General features: G+C 36.8%; 1 protein-coding gene across 1 annotated transcript; it reads right to left on the bottom strand.

The window, feature by feature from the left end:
- Positions 1 to 209: 209 nt before the first annotated feature.
- LOC103150090 (mucolipin-1-like) lies at positions 210 to 17,404 on the bottom strand. The gene is made up of 14 exons (XM_007569548.2): positions 17,196 to 17,404; positions 10,408 to 10,679; positions 9,453 to 9,620; positions 9,054 to 9,210; positions 7,435 to 7,516; positions 7,088 to 7,184; positions 5,831 to 5,930; positions 4,524 to 4,630; positions 4,193 to 4,342; positions 3,433 to 3,534; positions 3,226 to 3,348; positions 2,799 to 3,005; positions 1,798 to 1,928; positions 210 to 1,610 (listed from the first exon to the last, which is right to left on the bottom strand). Exons 1-14 carry the CDS (start codon positions 17,224 to 17,226, stop codon positions 1,574 to 1,576), a joined length of 1,764 nt encoding a protein of 587 aa, XP_007569610.1. The 5' UTR covers positions 17,227 to 17,404; the 3' UTR covers positions 210 to 1,573.
- Between the last annotated feature and the right edge of the window lie 2,728 nt (positions 17,405 to 20,132).

Genomic DNA, 20,132 nt, shown 5'->3' on the forward strand with positions numbered 1-20,132 from the left:
GCAGCTATGCAACTTTTATTTGAAAAAGTCAATAAAATGTGAATAGTTTTTGCATAAAATACTAAAAAAAACAAAAACAAAAAAAAAACTAAACACTAATTTATGCAAGCAGAAATCTGATCCCAGAACAGCGTTGCATGAACTTCTTCCTCCCCCTGGTGGCAACACAGGAGAACTACAGCAACATTCAGACGACAAAACAGCAGAAATCACAGGTGACCCAGAAAGTTTAATTCATAATTGAGGAACTGAACGGTGATCAATAGATACTGTAAATGACACAAAGCAGATGACTGAACATCAATTCACACAGTGTTTATCTGAGGTACAGTACAGGCACATCAACACCAAAACTCAACATAAAACACTAAAGTCAAACAGAAACACTTCTTAGCAATAAGACAGTAATGGAGCCTTAATTTAAAGTCACTGATAAAACAGGCACTTTTAAAATCTATTATAGTACAGCACAATTAACTTAAAAAATGATTCAGCTGATATGTTGAACACGAGAGGAAACACTTCAGTCCTTTTTTTGGACCAGGAGTCTTCATCCTGAGACTCTTCAAACTTTTGTGCGTACAAGAAAAAAAGAAATCTTGTTAGTTCAGGACTCCAACAGAGCAACTGTTTTAGACAAGACAGCTTTATGTTAACGGGAAAGAACTGAGTCACAATGAGAAGCCATTATTAGCCATCGTTTTTCATCATTGTTTCCTAACCAGAGTCCGGCTACTCAAGTCAGATCCGATTTCTTAATGGCCATCAGTGTTGTCTCTCTCTCTACAGCGATGAGGGTGGAGGGGATTTGCAAACATTTTAACTTGCATATAAATGGAGTATCACAGTCTCCATAGTGTTTTGGCATCATTTAAAAGAAAAGTGCACACTTTGGAGTGCTTTGGAGGACAAACCAACTGCAACACAGTCTGACTGTGGAGTGAGTGTGTCTGCAACACATGGTACACACACTGTCCTGCAACAGGAAATGCTGTAGGAAAATTATACTGAATCTGCATCATTCTGATCATAATTCATAAGAAATAAAGCTTCTACACAGAAGCTTTGTTGTCTTCATTTTAGTTATACATCTCATGAATTTTACAAAATAAAACTGGACCTGTTATTGTCTTCAATCTGACATTTTCTAAAATATATATATTTAAAAAAAATCAAGTAAAGGAACATAAAAAAACAGTTTCCGTAACATTTCTGCACCAGCAGTTTGTGCTGCTTCTGCATCAGCAATGCAGAATCAGAATTGATTCAGAATTGAATCAGCAATGCAGAATCACAAACACAGAGAAAAAAATACTGACTTTTGTTCTAAAAACAATAAAAACTAACAGAAATGTTTGTGCAGTAGTCGTCAGCGATGCTACACTGTAATGCTCATTTAGAAAGGTTCAGTCCTTCAGTTCTCAACAAACACAAAGTGCCAGCAGGAAGAGAGTAGATCCTTCAGTAGATCCAGACTCCTTCTTCAGTACCGACTGTTTGGCCCACATGTGTGCAATACACACGGCTGGACAGCAGGGGGGGCTGGTGAGCACTCAGCTTAATAAATTCATCCTCAGTTCACCAGCAGGACGTCTTCATATGTTGTTGTTCTGAGGAGTCAAAGCATAAAAGAGGTTTCAGACCTTAAATTAAACAACAAAATGTTATTTAAGACTCAGAAAGTTATTTTAATCCTGATTCATGTACGTAAACTCCACATGCATGATTTTGTTTGGTGCATCTTAAAATACGCTTCTTATTTTAGTATTTAATGGGGTGTATGAGTGATGCGCTCACCTGTCACAGCAGCAGAAGAAGGAGCAGGGAGACGTCTCCACTCCCCTGAACTTGCCAGACGTTGGTGCATCTGTACACTCGGCTATGAAGGCGTGCAGGTCTGTGATGTGGATCGGTTCCTGGGTTTGGTGCTGGGGAAATCAATGACAACACGCTTCTGTTATGTATAGATTTCACTCTTCCCAGTCGCTCCGTACTCTGCTGTGTACTACTGATGTGCTACATTTATCTCTGAGAGATAAATCAGACGTACAGTTGAGACCAGAAGTTTATGTACACCAAATAAAGAAAAACCAACACCTTTTTTCCTCTTGTTTTATTATAAAAATTACTTAAATTATTTGTATTTGCTAAATGCCACAATAATGAGTAGAAATATGTCAGAGATTTACACAGTAATGTCTTCAAGATCATACATCTACCTACAGATTATCTCATTACCGTTGTTTTTTTTTTATGTTTAAACAGCTATGAGGCACAGTGAAGAAACCAGAAACTGCCATTTAATCAACAGGTTGTTGCTAGGTAACCAAAGAGTGAGTGAGTTGCTAGGTAACCAAAGATTAAGTTAGTTTGTTGATCCCACCAATCTTGTTTAGCTGAGGTTGAGCAGCTAACCAAGCTCAGATGATGATGTCTTTCTTTGGAAACTTAACTGACACATTTAAATTAATTTGAGGGTTTAATACATTAAATACACAAGACATCTTTCATTATTGTGCCAAAATTATTTCTATTTAGCAAATAGAAATAATTTTGGTAATCCTAATGGACCTAAAACAAGAGACGTTTGGTCTGATTTAACCTCAAACAATGAGGAAAAAAAGGTTTATGTGTTTTTTTTTATTCAGTGCAGTAAAATTCTGGTTTCATTTCTAACCAGATTAACATTATGCAGAAATTCACTGCGTCTGCTACAGTTTTCAGAAAGAGTAATTTCTTACATTATCAGTACACTGATTTTGGTTTCCCTTCTTGTTCTGATTGGATAAGTGTCTCACCTTAATGGTCTCGTAGGCTCCAGTGATGAGAGCGATGAACAGAGACAGGACCATGTAGATGAACAGGGAGATGAAGGTGTAGAGGTAGATCTGGCTGAACGCCCAAACCAGAATGCTGCTCTCCTGCATCTCCGAGAACGTCACAAACATGTCGTCCCCATTAATGAGGGAGAACAGGCACTCCGACACCATCGACAGAGAGCGAAACTGTGGGGGGGTGAAAAACAGAGATGAAGATTGTTTACATGAACGTAGTTTGATGAAAGCTGAGTCGAGGGGGGAAATTAAAAGTCGAACAATGTGCTAAGCTCAGATGAAAACGAAATTACAGCCGTACAGCTACCTAAAAAAGGTGTAATAAGTATTTTTTTTTAAATCATAATGTTTATAGTTAACACAATCAAGTCAAAATGTTTGTTTTATTCACCTTGACGTGGTACGGTCCGAGCACGATCCAGCCACAGAAGCAGTAACCCAGATAGATGACGGCTACGCAGCAGCAGAAGCGAATCACATTGGGGAACGCAACTCGAAGTGTGATGATGAGGATCTGAGAAAAGAGAGCAAAGATCAGGCAAACTAAAAGCTTAAAGGAACGCTCGCCTACAGAACAGCCAGAGGATCCGTGACTTACGTTGTACTTTTGGAAAAACGTGAGGTAGCGAATGACTCCCACCCACACCAAAAGGGTGGAGGTCCCCAGCAGGATGGCACAGATGTCATAGGACGACGTAGTCTGTCAGGGGAAAAAAAAAGCAAGATGGACGACACATTTTTAACATAAGAAGCGCCTGAACTTATAGATCAAAATGCTGTGTTGAAGAAAACTAACACCTCACGTAATCCTAGAGCAACACAATAAAAATAACGCTGATGTAAGACCAGGTAATTTTATTTATACAGCACATTTTCAGCAACAAGGCAGTCCGAAGTGCTTTGCATGAATTAGGAGGAAATGCAAACAAAACCAAAAACTACATAATGTTCCCCTTGTTTGATCAGAATAATAGTCCATAATTTATAAACCAGTAGAAGTTTCTTTGGATTCTTGTTCTGATAAAACTAAATGTTGGTTTTCCAGGTTTGGTTCTTGTTCTGGGTTGTTAAGTAGACGGTATTTTCTAAGTTTGTTCTAAATTTGTAAACTAAGAGGCGTTTCTCCTCCTAGGTCTTGCTCCAATATTAAAAGTATGAAAATGTTAGTCTAAGCCAGGTAATAAAATAATATTCCACAGTTTATAAAAGTAGCTAAATCTTGACCTAATGTAAATAGTGCTCCACTTTCATTAAAAGTAATGAACTAAGCAGTTTTCTGTTTTAAACGTTGGTCTAAAGCAATAAGTCCTCCACAGTTTATAAAAATAATAATCTATAAGAGTGTAAAGCTGTAGGACCTTTGATTCGATGCAGATTTTGATGATGCTGCCTGTGATGGTGAAGATGTCGCTGATGATGAGAAGAATATACCAGCCGTTGATAAACTCAAGCCGATCCGCCCAGCACACTTTACGATCCAGAGTATCCTTGAAGTACTTAACAAACTCCTGTAGAGAAAGTCAAACATTAAAACCTGTCAGACTCTTTTACGTTTATGCAAGCACACACATACACACCACCATTCAGGTTTTCTGTTTGTGCTTTTGGTTTTATGTGACATTGATGAAGCAGTTCTCATGAGGTTCTCTTGGTGTTTTTGTTTTGGTTACAACGAAACTCTCCACCTACCTGCTGCAGGATGATGCCTCGCAGCAGGGAGCGTCCACATAGGAGCAGAGACAGCAGGCACATCAGACAAACGATCACGTCGAACGTCACACGCGTGAAACTCTCAGCTGTGTTTAAAAGGAAAGAAAAATTTTTACATCGTTTTGGTTTTGAACATTTATAAATGGACTGCATTTGCAAAGCCCTGCAAAGGGATTCACACTGCATGAACAATTAAACATGTTTAATGTTGCACTAATTACATTACTCCATGGATTAGAACATATGGCTCTTGAAATTTGTTACAAGAGAAATCTGTAAATTTATCTGTTGTTCATTCAGCCTGTGAGAAAGCATGAAAGCATATCTGCCTGTATGACCCGTCAATAGATAACAGGAAGGCTGAAAAGGCAGAAAAGTTGCTGTTTTTTGTCTTTTGTGGATTTGTAAGTGTCAAACTTATAGAAACCCAAAATGTGAAGATGCTTGTTCTACAACCAGAGGATTCAAAGCAGCAAATGGCTTTTTGCCAACTAATGATTTTAAATATAATTACAAATTCAGTTTTTAGCTGATTTTTATTGAATCATTTTTGTTGAATTTCCACAACAGAATGGTATTACAAAAGCAATAATATATTTTTGATCCATTTTCCTTTTCATCAGGTCAGAAAGTATTTGCTTTATATTTATACCATTTTCCACAAATAACATTATCCCATAGTGGAAAATGCAAGGTCTCATTAAAAACTTTTGTTTTTTTCTATTTGAAACCTAAAAACTGAAGTCTAATTTTAGTTTTTCAAAATGACAACAAATTTCCTACATCAGAAATCATAAGTTGTCTTTTTTTTTATTATGTCACATTTGGCTCTAAACAAGTTGATTTAGTTGGATAGAAATGTCTCTTTGGATTATAATGGTTGCAGGAAGACTCCTGCTTTAGTAATGCTAACCATGCTAACTGCACTTATTGCTAACACAGACTGAAAAGACAAAGTTTAAAATCCAAACACTGGAATTATTTTGTATGTTTTGAAGAAATAGTAAAACTCAGTTTTACATTGACTGTTCTCTTACACAGTGTCTAATTTGAAATGATTCCTCACAAAAGAAAACATGGACATTAATATTTTGAATGCTTTTCTTTCATAGTCTTAAGTTCTTAAAGAGAAATCTGCCAAAACTGAAGTATGCAGGTCAAAGCTTTACAAAATCAAAAATCGGCCAAAAATGTTGTTTATTTCTAGCTGAAATCAGTAAATATTCTCTTTCAAAGAAGCAACAGCACATATGAAATGGTCAGAAATGAGAGGCTTGGTGACTTACCATGGCCAGAGACACTTGGGTCTTTACATTCCCTCATCATCGCCTTGTTTTCCAACCAGATCTTCACTTTTCCACTGTGAGCCTTGTTGTCCATCACTATCTGAAAGGAAGAATCAGCAAAACATAAATCTTATTATATTACACCAACTTTTCACAAACATTTCAGCAACTTGTAACTATGATTTCCTTTATGTACCAGTGAAGGCTTATGTGTTACCAGATTTAACATGAATAAATTATTTCCAGCCAGGAGATTTGATCTGTTTTTGATTTGCTTCTTGAAATCCAGTTCGTGACTTTTCTTTTGCATCGTGATGCTACTCTTAAACCAGGATAAACTGGATCATTGTTTTAGCGTCATTATGTTGAAAAGATCAGAACTGCTTCAAAAGCACAGGAAAATATTTGCTAGCAGTCCAGTAAAATTAACACCACAATGACTAAATCTTATGGAAATGTCAAGAAATAAGGATATGCTGGGAAATAATATTTTAAAAAGTACTACGACCCCTGGTGACCCCAGTTTCTTTGTTTCATTTAGTTTTTAAGTTGCTGCCACCAGCAGCAAAGAAAGTATTCAGGCCCTGGAAAAAGGAAACGAAGCAAATAAAATCTCAATGGATGACTGATGTGAAAGAAATATTTTACATGGAAAAATTTACCCACATACTGAAGCTACAAGAAGCACAACTGTGGAGAAAATTGGAAAATTTGGCTTCTATAAAACCTTAAATGAAGACAAGAATATGAAAAAAAAGAGGACTAGAATAATGATGAATATAGTAATCTGCTGTTTCCATAGACAGCTTTGTCCAGTTTCTTTGTTTCATTTAGTTTTTACGTTGAAAAACCAATAAGTGACCAAAAAATGAACAGCACAATGGTAAAATATTTTGTAAACTTACTATTTTGATTTGCTGGTCATTGAAGAACAGAAACAAATTTCTGATCTTACATCAATGCTTTTATGTAAACTCAGTGTCATGTTCACAGTAAACAATATCTGCCTGTCTCGGTGTTATTTCTATCCACACAGAGACAGCATGCTTTTTGAAAAGTGGCCTCGTCTCATGATGGACTCCCACATAATAATAATAATACTTTCATGCACTTTAGTGTCTTACCTGAGATGTCTTAACACCTAAAACTACTTAGAAAAGTGATCTCTTTTGTCTTACACTGATACCAGAGTCTTTGTGTTACTCCTCTATTTACTCTTGAATTAACAATGCTTGTTTGCTTCCAGTGTAAACTTACTGTAATGTGAAAAGTGTAGCAGTCAGGGATCTCATTGTTGATAATAGTTTGTATGTTGATGGCCTTCAGTTGGAACTGTATGGTTACATTAATCAACCTTAAAAAAACAAAACAAATATTCACATAACCAGGCAAAACAAGAAGTGTCTCAAAACTTGCATGAAGTAAAAGTTATTCACACCGCTGTGTGTTTACACCAAGCGCTGTTGAGCCAGTGTTACTGAATATATCTTAAAGCTTGCTGTGTGAGGTGTTTGTGCAGGCCAGATAAGTGACTGGCCTGATACAGAAATCTAAAGATAATTTTGACAATGTCGGCAGAAGCAATGAGAAAAATGAAGCCTTACTTGTGGAACTTGAGTGTGAAGTTCTTGTAGCTGCTGGTGAGCTGATTGTGGGGGACGGACATAGGATTCACGCCGATGCAGTCTGACAAGAAGACAGCAAGCAGACAAGGACACTTTTAAGTTATGTGATTTATCATAACAATAACAATAAAATAACATAACAATAAAATGTTTAACGATCCAGTTAAATCTTAAGTAAATGTTTCACATGCTTGTTCATGCAAGATGTGATGTAACTTCCTGGTAATTTCTGACTCATTATATGAGGAAGTCAGAAACTTCAAGCTCATGTAGTACTTTTTCTAAATGGATGTTTTAAAAAGAAACAGTTAGATGGAGGGAATCTTAATGGTAAAGAGAAACCTACTGAATTTTTCAAGAGCATTAAATATGGGTTTAATATTTTTTATGTAACAGAGGTTTTATTTTATCAATGCAATAGATGTGAAGCTTGACAAAATTTGTTTAATCATTCTTTGAGTTTGTTTTATTTAGTCAACACGTTGTTTCTCCAGACATTTATTGGTAAGTTCTGTTAAGCTGCTCTTGGCAGTTGGTGGTTACCATAGCAACCAGTAATGGACATCTTATGTTTTTTTTTTGAACAATAACAATATTTGTTAATCTGTTGCTAAGAGATGAGCTTGTTTTCTGGCAACCAAGTGCCACGAAGTAAACATTTGATTTTTACTTTTGCAAAATTTACCAAATGTGAATTTCTTCTGTCTAAGCAGATGAACAGCATTTCAAAATAGTTTGTGTTCAATAAATAAAAATTTATTTGGTTTCAAGAGATGAGAGTTTATTGGTAACGAAGTGCCACGAAGTAAATGTGATTTTTACTTTTGCAAAAGTAAAAATCAGAAGGCAGTGCATTAACATTAGCACAAACACTGCTAATGTAGCTACTGCTCACATTAGCAGTACCCTTTTCCCTAAAATTAGCTTTTTAGCCATTTTGTTTATTATCCATGTTTAAGCACACTGAATGGAGGAAGTCAATGTATTTTCACTTTTGTTAGAATAAATACAATGAAGATGAATGTGTCTGTTGTGAAGTCAACCTACTGGACCTTGTCTGTTCACAAGCAACTTCAATAATTATTTGTCTAACATAAGGATGCATTATATTCTATCTGGTCACATGTAAAGCACAAGCAGCACTTGGTAGAAATTCCTGCTGCTTCTTGGCACCCTACACAACCAGTTTGTGTCATTTTCAACAGATTCTGGAGAAAAGTTTTGTTTTTGCACACAAGCAGTCTTGATGCTGATATTAAAGCAAAAGATGCTTGAAGTATTGATTTAAGGCATCATAAAAAATGACATTTCACTTTTAGATCCACTGTTTTATAGGCATATTGCAAGATAAGACTTTACACTTTTCATCAGAATCAGAAGATTTAACGGTTAAAATAAAAAGCAAACTAATAATTCTCTGAGAGGATTTCCAAATATTTCTCCAAGCCAGGTGGTGACAGAACTGCTTGTGTAATTTCCTTGAAAAACAGATCGTTTAGCAAAAGGCTTCATTTGGTCAGTAAAACTTTATTAATTCTCAGGAAAAAAAAAATCAGTATGTTTGCGACTCACAGTCTGCATGGTGCAGTTTGTGTTACCTGTGACAATGCGAGGGTCTATGCTGAACGTGTCATTGGCTGGATCGATCTGCCCCTTCTTGTAGTACTGTTGGCAGAGGGAGAGGGCGCTGTCGTTCACTCCGACGTGGTAGACGTAGGCGTAGCGCCCTACTGTGTTATCTGGTAAGGTGAGATACTGAGGTGGAAGGAAATGAGGAAATATTCTGCATAACCCAGAGCTTTATCAAGAAACGCAAACAATGATCTATCATTGTGAGTTATTACGAGTCTAATTAAACTTCTGCTACAGTTTTTTTTTGTTATAGAGTTCAGCTCAGTTCAGTAGGAGATGGCAATGTTTTCATTCAGTGTTTGCTGTTTAAACCAGAAAAAGAAAGTCAACTAAAATGGCCTTCGTGGTCCTTTATGTCCTCTTACCTTTTCTATCGCATAAAACATGTGGTCGTACACGTCCTGCTGGGTGTAAACAGCGAAGGAGTCATCTGAGGATTGATCGTAGTCTTTGAGGAAGAGATGCTTGAATGTCATTGTGTTCTCCTCCTTGAAGGTAACGGCCACCTGGTTACTGATGCCAAACACTATTAACTGCACAGGAGAAGGTGCAAAAATGTAAAAAGTAGAAGGACAGAGAGAAAGCAGATGTTAGAATGAGGAGAGGCTAAATTAATCTTTTAAATTAACTGAACTAATGTTAATGGACTAGAAGACTTTATATATGAAGCCGATCTTATCCACCAATCTTATCTACCTGAGCAAAAGCCTAAAATCCTCCACTGTCCTCTTCTGTTCTCCCATAAGAGAGGCTTGAGTGATAGACCGGCCACCAGGTCAGGTCTGCACATTTGCAGTTAACAATAGTCACCTCACTGTTTCCCACTCAATGGCTTTCTTGCTATATTTAGCAACATTTCAGACAAAAAAATTGCTATCAGAAAAAATCGCAATCGGCAGGTTGGGATTTTTAAAGATAGGAAATTAGCCAAAAAACTGTAATCGGTGCACCCCTAACTATAAGAATAATGTCAAACCAAGAAGTGCCAGCTTGGTTTGACAACTGAAACAATAATTTGACAGCTGCTTTTTGCTCAGGTTACATTTGTCTGATATTATCTTGTTTTATCTGAATTATTCACATGTAAAAACACAGAAACAAAAGGAGGAGGAAATATTTTTTAAGGCTGCGTTACAAAGAAAATAACTCTTAAGAGTCCCATAGTTTAAGCACTTCACGATATCTCAGGATGTCTTGCTAACTGCTGCACATGGACCACAGTGTGCCCTCTCTATTTGCCTGTTTAAAAAAGCTTGACGATGATTGAAAAACGCTTTAATACAGAGTAGAAATGTAAACGGAATAAATTTTTTGACGTACCTGAGCTGTGACAGCAAATATCTTCAGCACCTGCAGGACCAGCTTGAAGGGTTTGCGTCCTTTGGCGTGATATTTATCACATGGACTCATGAAGAAGTACTTCAGCTTCCTGCGAATGGCCTCCTCCTCTGGATCGGCCTCGACCCAGTGACCTGCTGCCGCCGTGGATAAGTTCTGCTTGTTGCAGTTGCTGTCGTTGCTGTTTGCTTGATGGTCACTGCAGTTTTCTGTGGAGCCATAGTGGGTCACTGAGGAGAACAGGCCTGTATGCTCTGCTGGGGCAAAAGAAATGCAATGTAAGAGCCACTTTACTGTTATATGTTCACATGTTTGGATTTTCAGAAACAAAATCTATTCTAACAAAAGACTTGTATGTCATCCTATGGATTTAAGGAGAAATACAGAGAAACTATCTCAAACCAAAAGTACTGGTTAACTAAATGCTGATTAAATACTGACACAAAGCCTTGCTAGAAAAGTGAAAGCTGTCAGATAAATATTTGTTTTTATGGAAATGTATTTCATATTTATGTTTTTTCTGTTTCTGTTCCTTAACTCCTCTGTTGATCCTAAGAGAAGTGAGTATACTTCTTGAGCTTTTCCTACATTTCATCACATTTGTCTCACAAACGTCAGCGTACATCGTTAAGAGTTAATGAGACAGAACAACAAAAGTAGCACGTAGTTGTGAACTTTGTATTTTCTTATTGACCTGTACAGCACTTTGGTTGCCTTTGGCTTTGAAGGTGCTTTATAAATAAATAAATGAATGAATTCAAATTTGAAAATATGCTTGTTGTTCTTGTGAAGCCTGAATACGAACGAACAAAAACAATTATAACAATTCAGGTTCTGCCTTCTTTCTTACAGTTGTGCACAAGTTGCAGCCTGCTCAAACAGAAAAAAATCCCAACACAAACATTGAAGTTTGTTACAAGTTGAACTGCTTATGGCTGTATTAAAATGAATGACACTGGGAGGAACAGGATTATTTTAGATTTTAAATTAGGGATGTCAGATTTCTAAGATTTTGGTCAAGGTTTAAAAGTACTCATTAATAAATAATTATTTAATAAGTAATAGAGCAGAGAAACCATATATAGAGAAGGATGGGTGATGTGGACTTTGTGGTTATATTCTGGACTTGTGTCAATATGTCAAGTTTAATGCAATGATTGTACTTCTTCAGCCTTTTTGGCTCAATTTGTAACTTGTGGTTTTATTGTAAAGTGCAGCAGTGTGAACAATCAGCCAACTCACTCACACAAAAGCAAAAAATAGAGAAGTAGCATTCAGTTTTTATGCCCCTCCAATCTGGAATAAACTCCCAGAAAACTGTAAAACTGCTGAAACACTGAATCCCTATAAATCAAAGCTAAAAACAAATAAACTATACAAATAAACTTGACATGTTGGCACATGTCCAAAGCTAAACAGAAAGTAAAAATGAAAATACGACGGTGTTGCCCAATGCTGGGCCGTTGCTGCATAAATTAATGTCAACAATCTGTCAACTTTATAACAGTTGCATATCATATCTTAAAGATCAGCCCTGCTGAGTCAGTTTCTGCCATTTAAAACCAGCAAACGCATCATTGTAACAATTCAGACAGGTTTCAGTTTACATCCAAAATAGTGTTGGTAAAAGAAAAGAAATGGGAAGGAAAGTGGAAACCAGACCCAGTCGTAGAGAATCCACACAGAAATTAAGTATGTCGAAAACGATTTAAAGATATATTTCTGTGAAAGGCGTGCCATCTGTTTTACAGACCAGCGTCAATAACCAGTGTTCAGCTTTTAGCACTTTAACCTCATTCTGACACCTCCTACGTTGACGTCTGAGTGCAGCTCTGCTGCATGACATCAAAAATCCAACATTGCAACGACTCTTACTTTATAAGAGTAATCCTCTGAAGTGGCAAAAAAAAAAAATGTTTTCTACCTTAACTCGCTGAAAGAGTTGCAAAAGTGGAACTTATCCCTTCGGTGTGCAATAACACACATCAGCAACACTGAAGAGGAACTATCTTTTTAAGAGCCTGCTGTGTGTGAGCCCATATCTAGAAGTAGAAACGTGACGGATTCCTTAAATCGTTGAGAGCTGAAGAAAAATCAATGCTTTTTTTATTATTAGTGTTTCAGTAAAAGAACAGCCAGAGACAGAACTCAACTCAACTGAAGCAAATAGCAACCATCAGCAGAAATATATCAATATAACCTCAGGATACTATTGGACGATACGGCTGAAAAACATGTCAGGACATATGCATTTCATGTCAGTTGATATCAATATTATTGATTTTTTTGTTTATTTTAAATATCTGAAATGCTGCCAAATTGGTAGAGTTTTAACCACAGTTTTCACTTCATTTTGTTGTTTTTCATTTTTAAGCAGTTATGAAGAACAGTGTATTAAGTCTATACTCACCCTATCTTTCCGGTTTAAGGGTGAAACAATCTGATTAATTGTGATGAATTGCTTATTAAAATAACTGACAACTAATTTAGTAACAGATGAACCATTAATTGGAGTATACAGACTCAAAAAATGCCAATTACTGAAAGAACAAAGTCTGTATGAGCCACACAAAGCTTCTTAAGTGGCAGTTTAAGCTTCATCCAGTTCAAATTCTGTAAAGCTAAATATCTGAAGCATTTTTCGCTATCCAGTTATTAATCAGTTAATCCAAAAAAGAAAAGAAAAATTCCACAAACTCTTTTAACTACCTTTAGGATGCGCTCAGCCCAAGACATTATGCTAAAGGATCTCAAAAATAAAATCAAAATATGGAGAACTCTTTCCATTATTCTGCAGCAAAAGACTGGAATAAGCCACAATAGCATTAAGCTAAGCACCTTTGTATCAATAGAAACTTTTAAAGATTTTCTACAAAAGATGCTGCCTCAAACCTGTACATGTTTCAGCTAAAATGTCAACTTTATTTTATGCATTTGTCTTATGTATTTGTTTTTATTGCTTTATGACCTCAACAGCATTACCAATGTTGAAGTGTAAACGTTTGCTGCTTGATCTTCCCATTTGTTCTTCCCTCCCGTTCGGTCGACATTGTAAATAATAAATCAGTTCTTAATAACTCACCTAGTTAAATTAAGGTTAAATCAATTTTAAAAAAGCAAAACTGGGAGACAATCTGACAACTGCTGGTCAGTATATGGAGTTGACTACTTCACTATTCCTCAAAAACAGCCCATGACTTCCTGGAGTTTTGACAATATGTCTCTAAACAGTTGAATTTGTAAACGAGAGAAATTTGTGGTCTGTGCAAAACAAAAGCAATCAAGAGAATCCAGATGTTTAAAAAGAAATTTAAGACAAGTAGACATGTTTGTCTTGGTAAATCTGTGGTACAGATAACAGAGCAACCAGTTTATGATTGGAAACAGGAAAGCCACTCAGCACAGAGTGGGCTTATTATTCCTAATACTTGTCACATGTTTTTTTTTCCCCTCTCATGGACAAGCTGTTGGAAAGACGTCAAGAACACTCAGTTTGTTCAATTACAACTTGACCCCGGCTTTTGGTTTTAAACTCCAAAGTAGGTCAAGCTTTTGAACAAGTGATGAGGGAAATTTATTAAAGTTCCCTAATGAAGAAGAGTCATGAACTAAGAGTCAGTGACCTGTCAGAGTCCGATAAGGTCAGCAGATAAAGTCAGCAGGTTTACCAGCATGCATGTTGCAAATGGGAAGTGAAATGGGAACAGATGAGCTGCTTTGGGTTTAGTATTACTCAGCATAAATTTTAATCAAGATGAAAGTTCATCGTGTGAACAAGGGAGTGAAAAAATGTTCAGCTGGAATGTTTGAGATGGTGTCAATTATTCTGAGTCAACGTCTATCAGGTGGAACCGCTGTTTGTTTCCTTCTGGGGGTTTACAAAGCAAGAAAATAACTTCTAACATCAACATGTGAAAAGCTCAGCCAATTCTGCTTGACTTCAATAAATTAAAGGGCTAATCTGTTGATTATTCTTGGATTAAACAATAATTATATTTAACAGGCGGTAAAGAAAATATTTATTTACAGAATTTGAACCAGATGAAGTGAAAACTATGCCAATTGAAGAGATTTGAGTGGAACATATTTACAGAAAAAGTTATTTTTTTTTTAATCTTAAACGCAAAATGTATATTCTTTTGGTATAGTTTTTGCTTGATTGCTGCTGTGAACGTGTTGTTTTTTCAGTAAATAGGATTCTTTTGAGTCTATATAGGGCAGTTAACAATTAAATGATTATTAAATTAGTTGATGATTATTTCAATAACTGATTAGGATTAACTGTCTCAAAACTTGTGCTACACACAGCTATTGTTCTGAAATACAACATCTGATCCAGGCTGAAGCTAGAGTGTGGTTTTTGTAATAATATAAATAAAAAAATAATAAGAATGTTGTTTTGTGAAAACATAATAAATATATATATCAAAAACAACTTGTTTTTCAAAAAGTATCCACTTTGAAAAGCCACTTTAAGCTTTTACAAAAGGGAAAAAACATGTGTGGTATACATTTACCACACATGCACCACACTTTGGATTCCAGTAATATACCAAAGCCAAATTTAAAGGGTCACTTCCCGTGTCGACACCTGGCGAAATTTAGACAGAAATACAAACTGAAAAACCTGACAAACAAGCAGCTTGGCTGGAGTTTATAAATTTTCGTTACAATCAAAATTAACTCAGCTGTAAAGGCAGAAGGTACTGCATGATCACCACACCAAAAGAAACAAACATGCTTCATATCTGCAATCAGAAGAGCGTGTCAATCGTCACAGCAGATAGCTATCAAGCAAAAACTGGGGCAGATTTCTGACTGTGCCTCCAGGTTCGTTTGAACCGAGCAAACTTCTGAAAATATCCGGTTCTTCTGGTTCTCTGTCTCCTTCACAGATAAAACGATGGCGCTGTAGTAAATCAGGCATGACTGGAATAGCTCAGAGCTCGAATCTAATCTGCTCATCCAAAAGCAAAATGCAACCCACAGGTTGGCAGCTCAAAACTTCTGCTTACACCAAAGATAAAGAACTCAAAACACAAAAAACTGATCTGTAGATTAAGAGCTACAGATCAGCTCTAAAGACGTACCTTGCTTTTCAGCAACATGTAGCTGCTGGAAAGTAAGACCCAAGAGAAACATTAAAGTTTTAGCAGGGCCAAGGTGTACTAAAAGATGCCTTTATATAGGAGTTGTTACTGAGAGAAGATTCAAATTTACATTTTTTTATGTTGTTGATGCAGAGAGGATTTGGTATGTTTTTTTTGTTGTTGTTTTTTTTTTTTTGTTTTTTTGCATTTCCTTTTAAATAGTTTTTTTCCATAGTTAAAACCACTCCACAAAAGTTGAAATCTTTTTTAAAACATTGGAGGAAGGGCATTGGGCTTTTTTTTTTTTTTTTACAATTGCACAGCCATAAAAAGTAAAACTATTTCTGCTGGTATTTGCAAATCTCAGTTTTTATGTCATACATTACATATATTGTCATGTATTGGTGCCTCTAATGCAAAAATACATATTTTGCACATTTGTGGAAAAAAATTCTAATTTGTTGCTCATTCCTTGAGTCTGAGGATTAAATTTTTTAACTGTACAGTATTTTATATCACAATCTAACCCTTATTGGACAATGTATGATTCTTAATTTTGTTTTTATATATTTGAATACTTTTATATTTGTGTGGATCCACATGAGTCAATGCACTGTCTCTTTTCTGCTGTTACACCTGGATTTTCCCACTGTGGGACAACAAAGGATACTTCTTCGTCTTCTTCTTTTGATTTAAATTTCACTAAAACCCAGTTTTAAAGCAACTGCTCTCTCTCCAGTTGCCCATTGTGCTGCTCCTAGTTATGGAAGCTCATGGCAGGAAAGCCAAAAAAGTAATTTAAAAGTTACTAACTGTTCTTTTTAGAGAATAATTGAATCAGCTAAAATCTGCAGCGGCAGGTCAAAGCCTCACAAACAGCAGGGATCAGGAAAGATCTGATACATGTCTCTCTATGTGTGCTTATGGTTTCCAACCACAGCTCACAGTCTGAAAAAAATATTATGCATAAGCCAAGAGTGTCTAAAGGAGAAGGAAGCTGCAGCTGGAAAACCCAACCATCAACACTCTTTAGCAGAACTGCAAACTCATCCATGCATGTAAGAAGCTTATGACCTGGAAAGTGATTATTCTGCATGAAAACATTCGCATGTTGGGATATGGATGATTCAACAGCCTGACCTAATGAAAAGAAAAAAACACAGAAACATTCTGCAACCTCTTAGACATTACACACAGGAGTGGTTGTTCTTACATCAGATGATCCAATAATTACAGCTAAAATCTCAACAGTGATGCCACTAATAGTTGGATTTAAAGCACAGTCTGACCTAACTCTGTATTTACTATTTTTATCTGACATACCCTTTATCTGGCTCTCTTATTATCTCTGACTGGGAAATTTACTGCAGTGTTTTCAGCTGTGATGACCTCATGATGACTGTTTTTCAGCTAAACATGCAGTCAACAAAACCAAAACACGCAAACGCTACTTACTGTCTGACAGGTGTTTTTCTGCCTGTCAGCAGAAAAACACCGCATAACTAATATTTCTTTTTTACCTACTTGTTGGATTTCACATACCAAAACTAGCTAAAACTGGCTTACCTTATCTAAATAGAAAACCAAACTGCGTAAAAACACACAAGGGTCTGTACAGATAAGGGAAACATTGCAGAGTAACGGAAAAACACATTAAAAAAGTAACATTTAACACTTTACCAGAGGAGTTTCGCCGTCTTGTCGCTGCCATAGGGTTAAAATAAAGCCAAAAACATTAAAAAAAACAATATAAACACTAAAACAAACTTCTGCTGTCACAGAGGTTCCAGTTTTTCAAGCCTATAACGGCGAACTGCCGAGCGACGCCAGCAGCTCTACCTCGACGCTTGCTCACTAGCACTTCCGGTCGGCCAAGTCACGTGACTGACGAAACGCGATCAGCTGACTCAGGCAGGACCTTTCTTTCTTTCTTCGTTTCTTTCTTCCTATGGAGCAGTATTATGTAATTTTATGTAGTAACGTTACAATCAAGTAATTATGTTACCTCATATATATATAACTTAAAGTAAATTTGACTTAGCAATTTAATGCCTTGAAATTGGGCCTTTGTCTCTTTAAGAAGCTTCTGCTTTTTCTGACAGCGTGCCATCACAGAAATGTTTCTCCATTAAGCCTGTAACAACATGTCAGGGTTGTTGGGTGTGTGTATAATAACATAGTTTCACCAGGTGTTTGCAAATTGCTGCTGCAACTAGTTTGAAGGAGCGGATTTTTAAAAATATATATTTTTACATTGGCAGTTTATGAAACATATTTGGGAATTTTGCACACAAATGTTTAATCTTCAGGTAGGAGTCAGTAGATATTGCTGACATATCATTTTGTAATAAAATGAGCAGTTTAGTTATCTTAACATTTTAACACCTCATTGAATTCCTGATTTCAGCCTCATCAAAAATCATGAGCGTTGCGCCTTTGTGACAGTGAACTTTGAACTGCTGAGGATGAGGATGGCCTCCATGATGCCGCCTGTGAAGATTGCACATTTCAAGCCATTGTTTTCCTTGAGGCCTGAGATGAAGGTGTTGATAAAGGGTTCGCTCTCATTGATATAGAAGATCCTGTCATCGTCGTTAATCTGTTCAAGCTTAACGCTCCTCTCCACACAGCCACTTTGGAGATACAGAATTATAGTGGAAGATAGAAAATAAATATTTATTTCTGTTTAATTTCTCATAGTTTAATGTCCAAAAACGAGACCCTGAAAACTTAAAACATTTGCCCAGAGACAAGTGTAGCATATGTTCTTAGACAAAGACAAAAACAAAAATAGTTCATCTAAAAATAAGTAAAAATTAAAATTTGAAAGCATAAAGATATGACCAATGTTGTATATATATCAGTTTTGTGGTGGTCCCATTCCGTGTTGGTGAACTGACTCAGTTCTGACAGAAGGTGGCGACACACACACACACACACACACGCATACACACACACACACACACACAGAGCAGTTTGTATTTCTACAATATTAGGACTTTGTATAGATTTACATTCATTTAGTAGCTACATTTATGCCTCACAGACTTTACTACTCTATTCCTAAGCCCAACCCTTAACCAAAACTTACACAACATCTCTAAATCTAGTAGAGCGCAGCAGAACTGCAAAAAAACGTTCTCACCTTAAATGACCTTCCTTTGTTGGTGAATATTGTGAAAGTGGTTCTCTATGTACGATATGCCAGTAAAGCAGTCAGGAAGACGGACTCTGATGAGACATCCTACAACTCAGAGGCTGCACGAAGAAACACGATGGTCTGCAGGGGCAGTTTACCACAGAGTTTTATAGTAGTTTAATACAAAAATCCTCGTTGGCTCATGTGCACCGTCTGAGCCACCTGCTTTCCTCCCGCTGCAAGGCGGAGATCAGCTCCTCCACACAATCGCAGCTTTCCTCCCACCGCGCATTTTCTTGAAGTCTCAGAAAAATCACAATTAGGCTATAAAAAAATAGCTCAAAAGAAGCTTCTTCTTTTATATCAGAAAAACAACTCGAGTTAGGTCGCATAGTAACGAAGCACAGCAAATGGCGCCTAAAGGTGGGGCGCTATACCTCCCTACCGCGAGGAGGCAGCACCGTGCTACAGATCCGAGTCTGGAAAAGCGGTCACTCCGAAATAGAGCCGAGCCGGGCTGCTGAAGTAGAGCCGGTGGAAAAGGGGCATTATATTTTCATTCACAAACAATTCTATGTTGTTAGTTTGGAGCATACACATGAATAAAACGTAAATACGTCTGTAGTTGGAGCGCCCATTTCCGCCTCCTGCTCACCTGACATGACGTTCGGGCTTCAGTCTTATTCACCTTGCTGACGTCATCTGCCTTGGGCCTACAACATAGGCAGTGACGTGACTAGATAAGTAAACTGTCCTATGACGTCACAGAGGGGGTTGTACATACATACATATGTATGTGTGTAAGATCTCTGTCATTTGCATTCAGCTTCCTTCCTTTGCTTATTATACATATTCATTACATTTACATATTCATTAGAAATCTGAACAATGAGTTACTTTGCGAGATTTTCAAATTGGATTGGAGCTGGGCTGGGACTCCACAATCCTGAACGACGTAAACAAGTACAAACTTATGAGGTACAAAGATTTTCTTACAATAGGACTCTGCAAAAAGCAGGAGTAATTCCAACATATGACTTGGTAGAGAAATCAAGAAGGTTTTGCACAGGAGTGCCATTGTCCGGAAACGAACTTTTAAAATCGTTACATTTGCCAATAGAAGTGAAGTCGTCATCCACTCAAACGCCCCATAATGATTTTAGATATGGGAGTATGCCTCTTCTGCCACTTCCGGACTTTTCTGAAGTGAGGCCAAGGCGCCGAAGCTGTTAATTTGCTTTGATGTTGTTTAAACTTAATGAAACTTGAGAAATTGAGGTTTATAAGGTAAGGTAAGGTAAAATAAGGTAATTTTATTTATGTAGCATATTTTGAGTAACAAGGCAATTCAATCTGGAAAGACTCAGACGAAGAAAAAGGAACAATTAAAAGATTTAATGACAGCAATGAATAACAGTTCTTTGGTGCTCGGGCCCCAGCATCTGATCTGAGCTGAGATTTGATGTGAACTCAATGAA

This window comes from Poecilia formosa, unplaced genomic scaffold (assembly GCF_000485575.1).
Source record: "Poecilia formosa unplaced genomic scaffold, Poecilia_formosa-5.1.2 Scaffold242, whole genome shotgun sequence".
NCBI lineage: Eukaryota > Metazoa > Chordata > Actinopteri > Cyprinodontiformes > Poeciliidae > Poecilia > Poecilia formosa.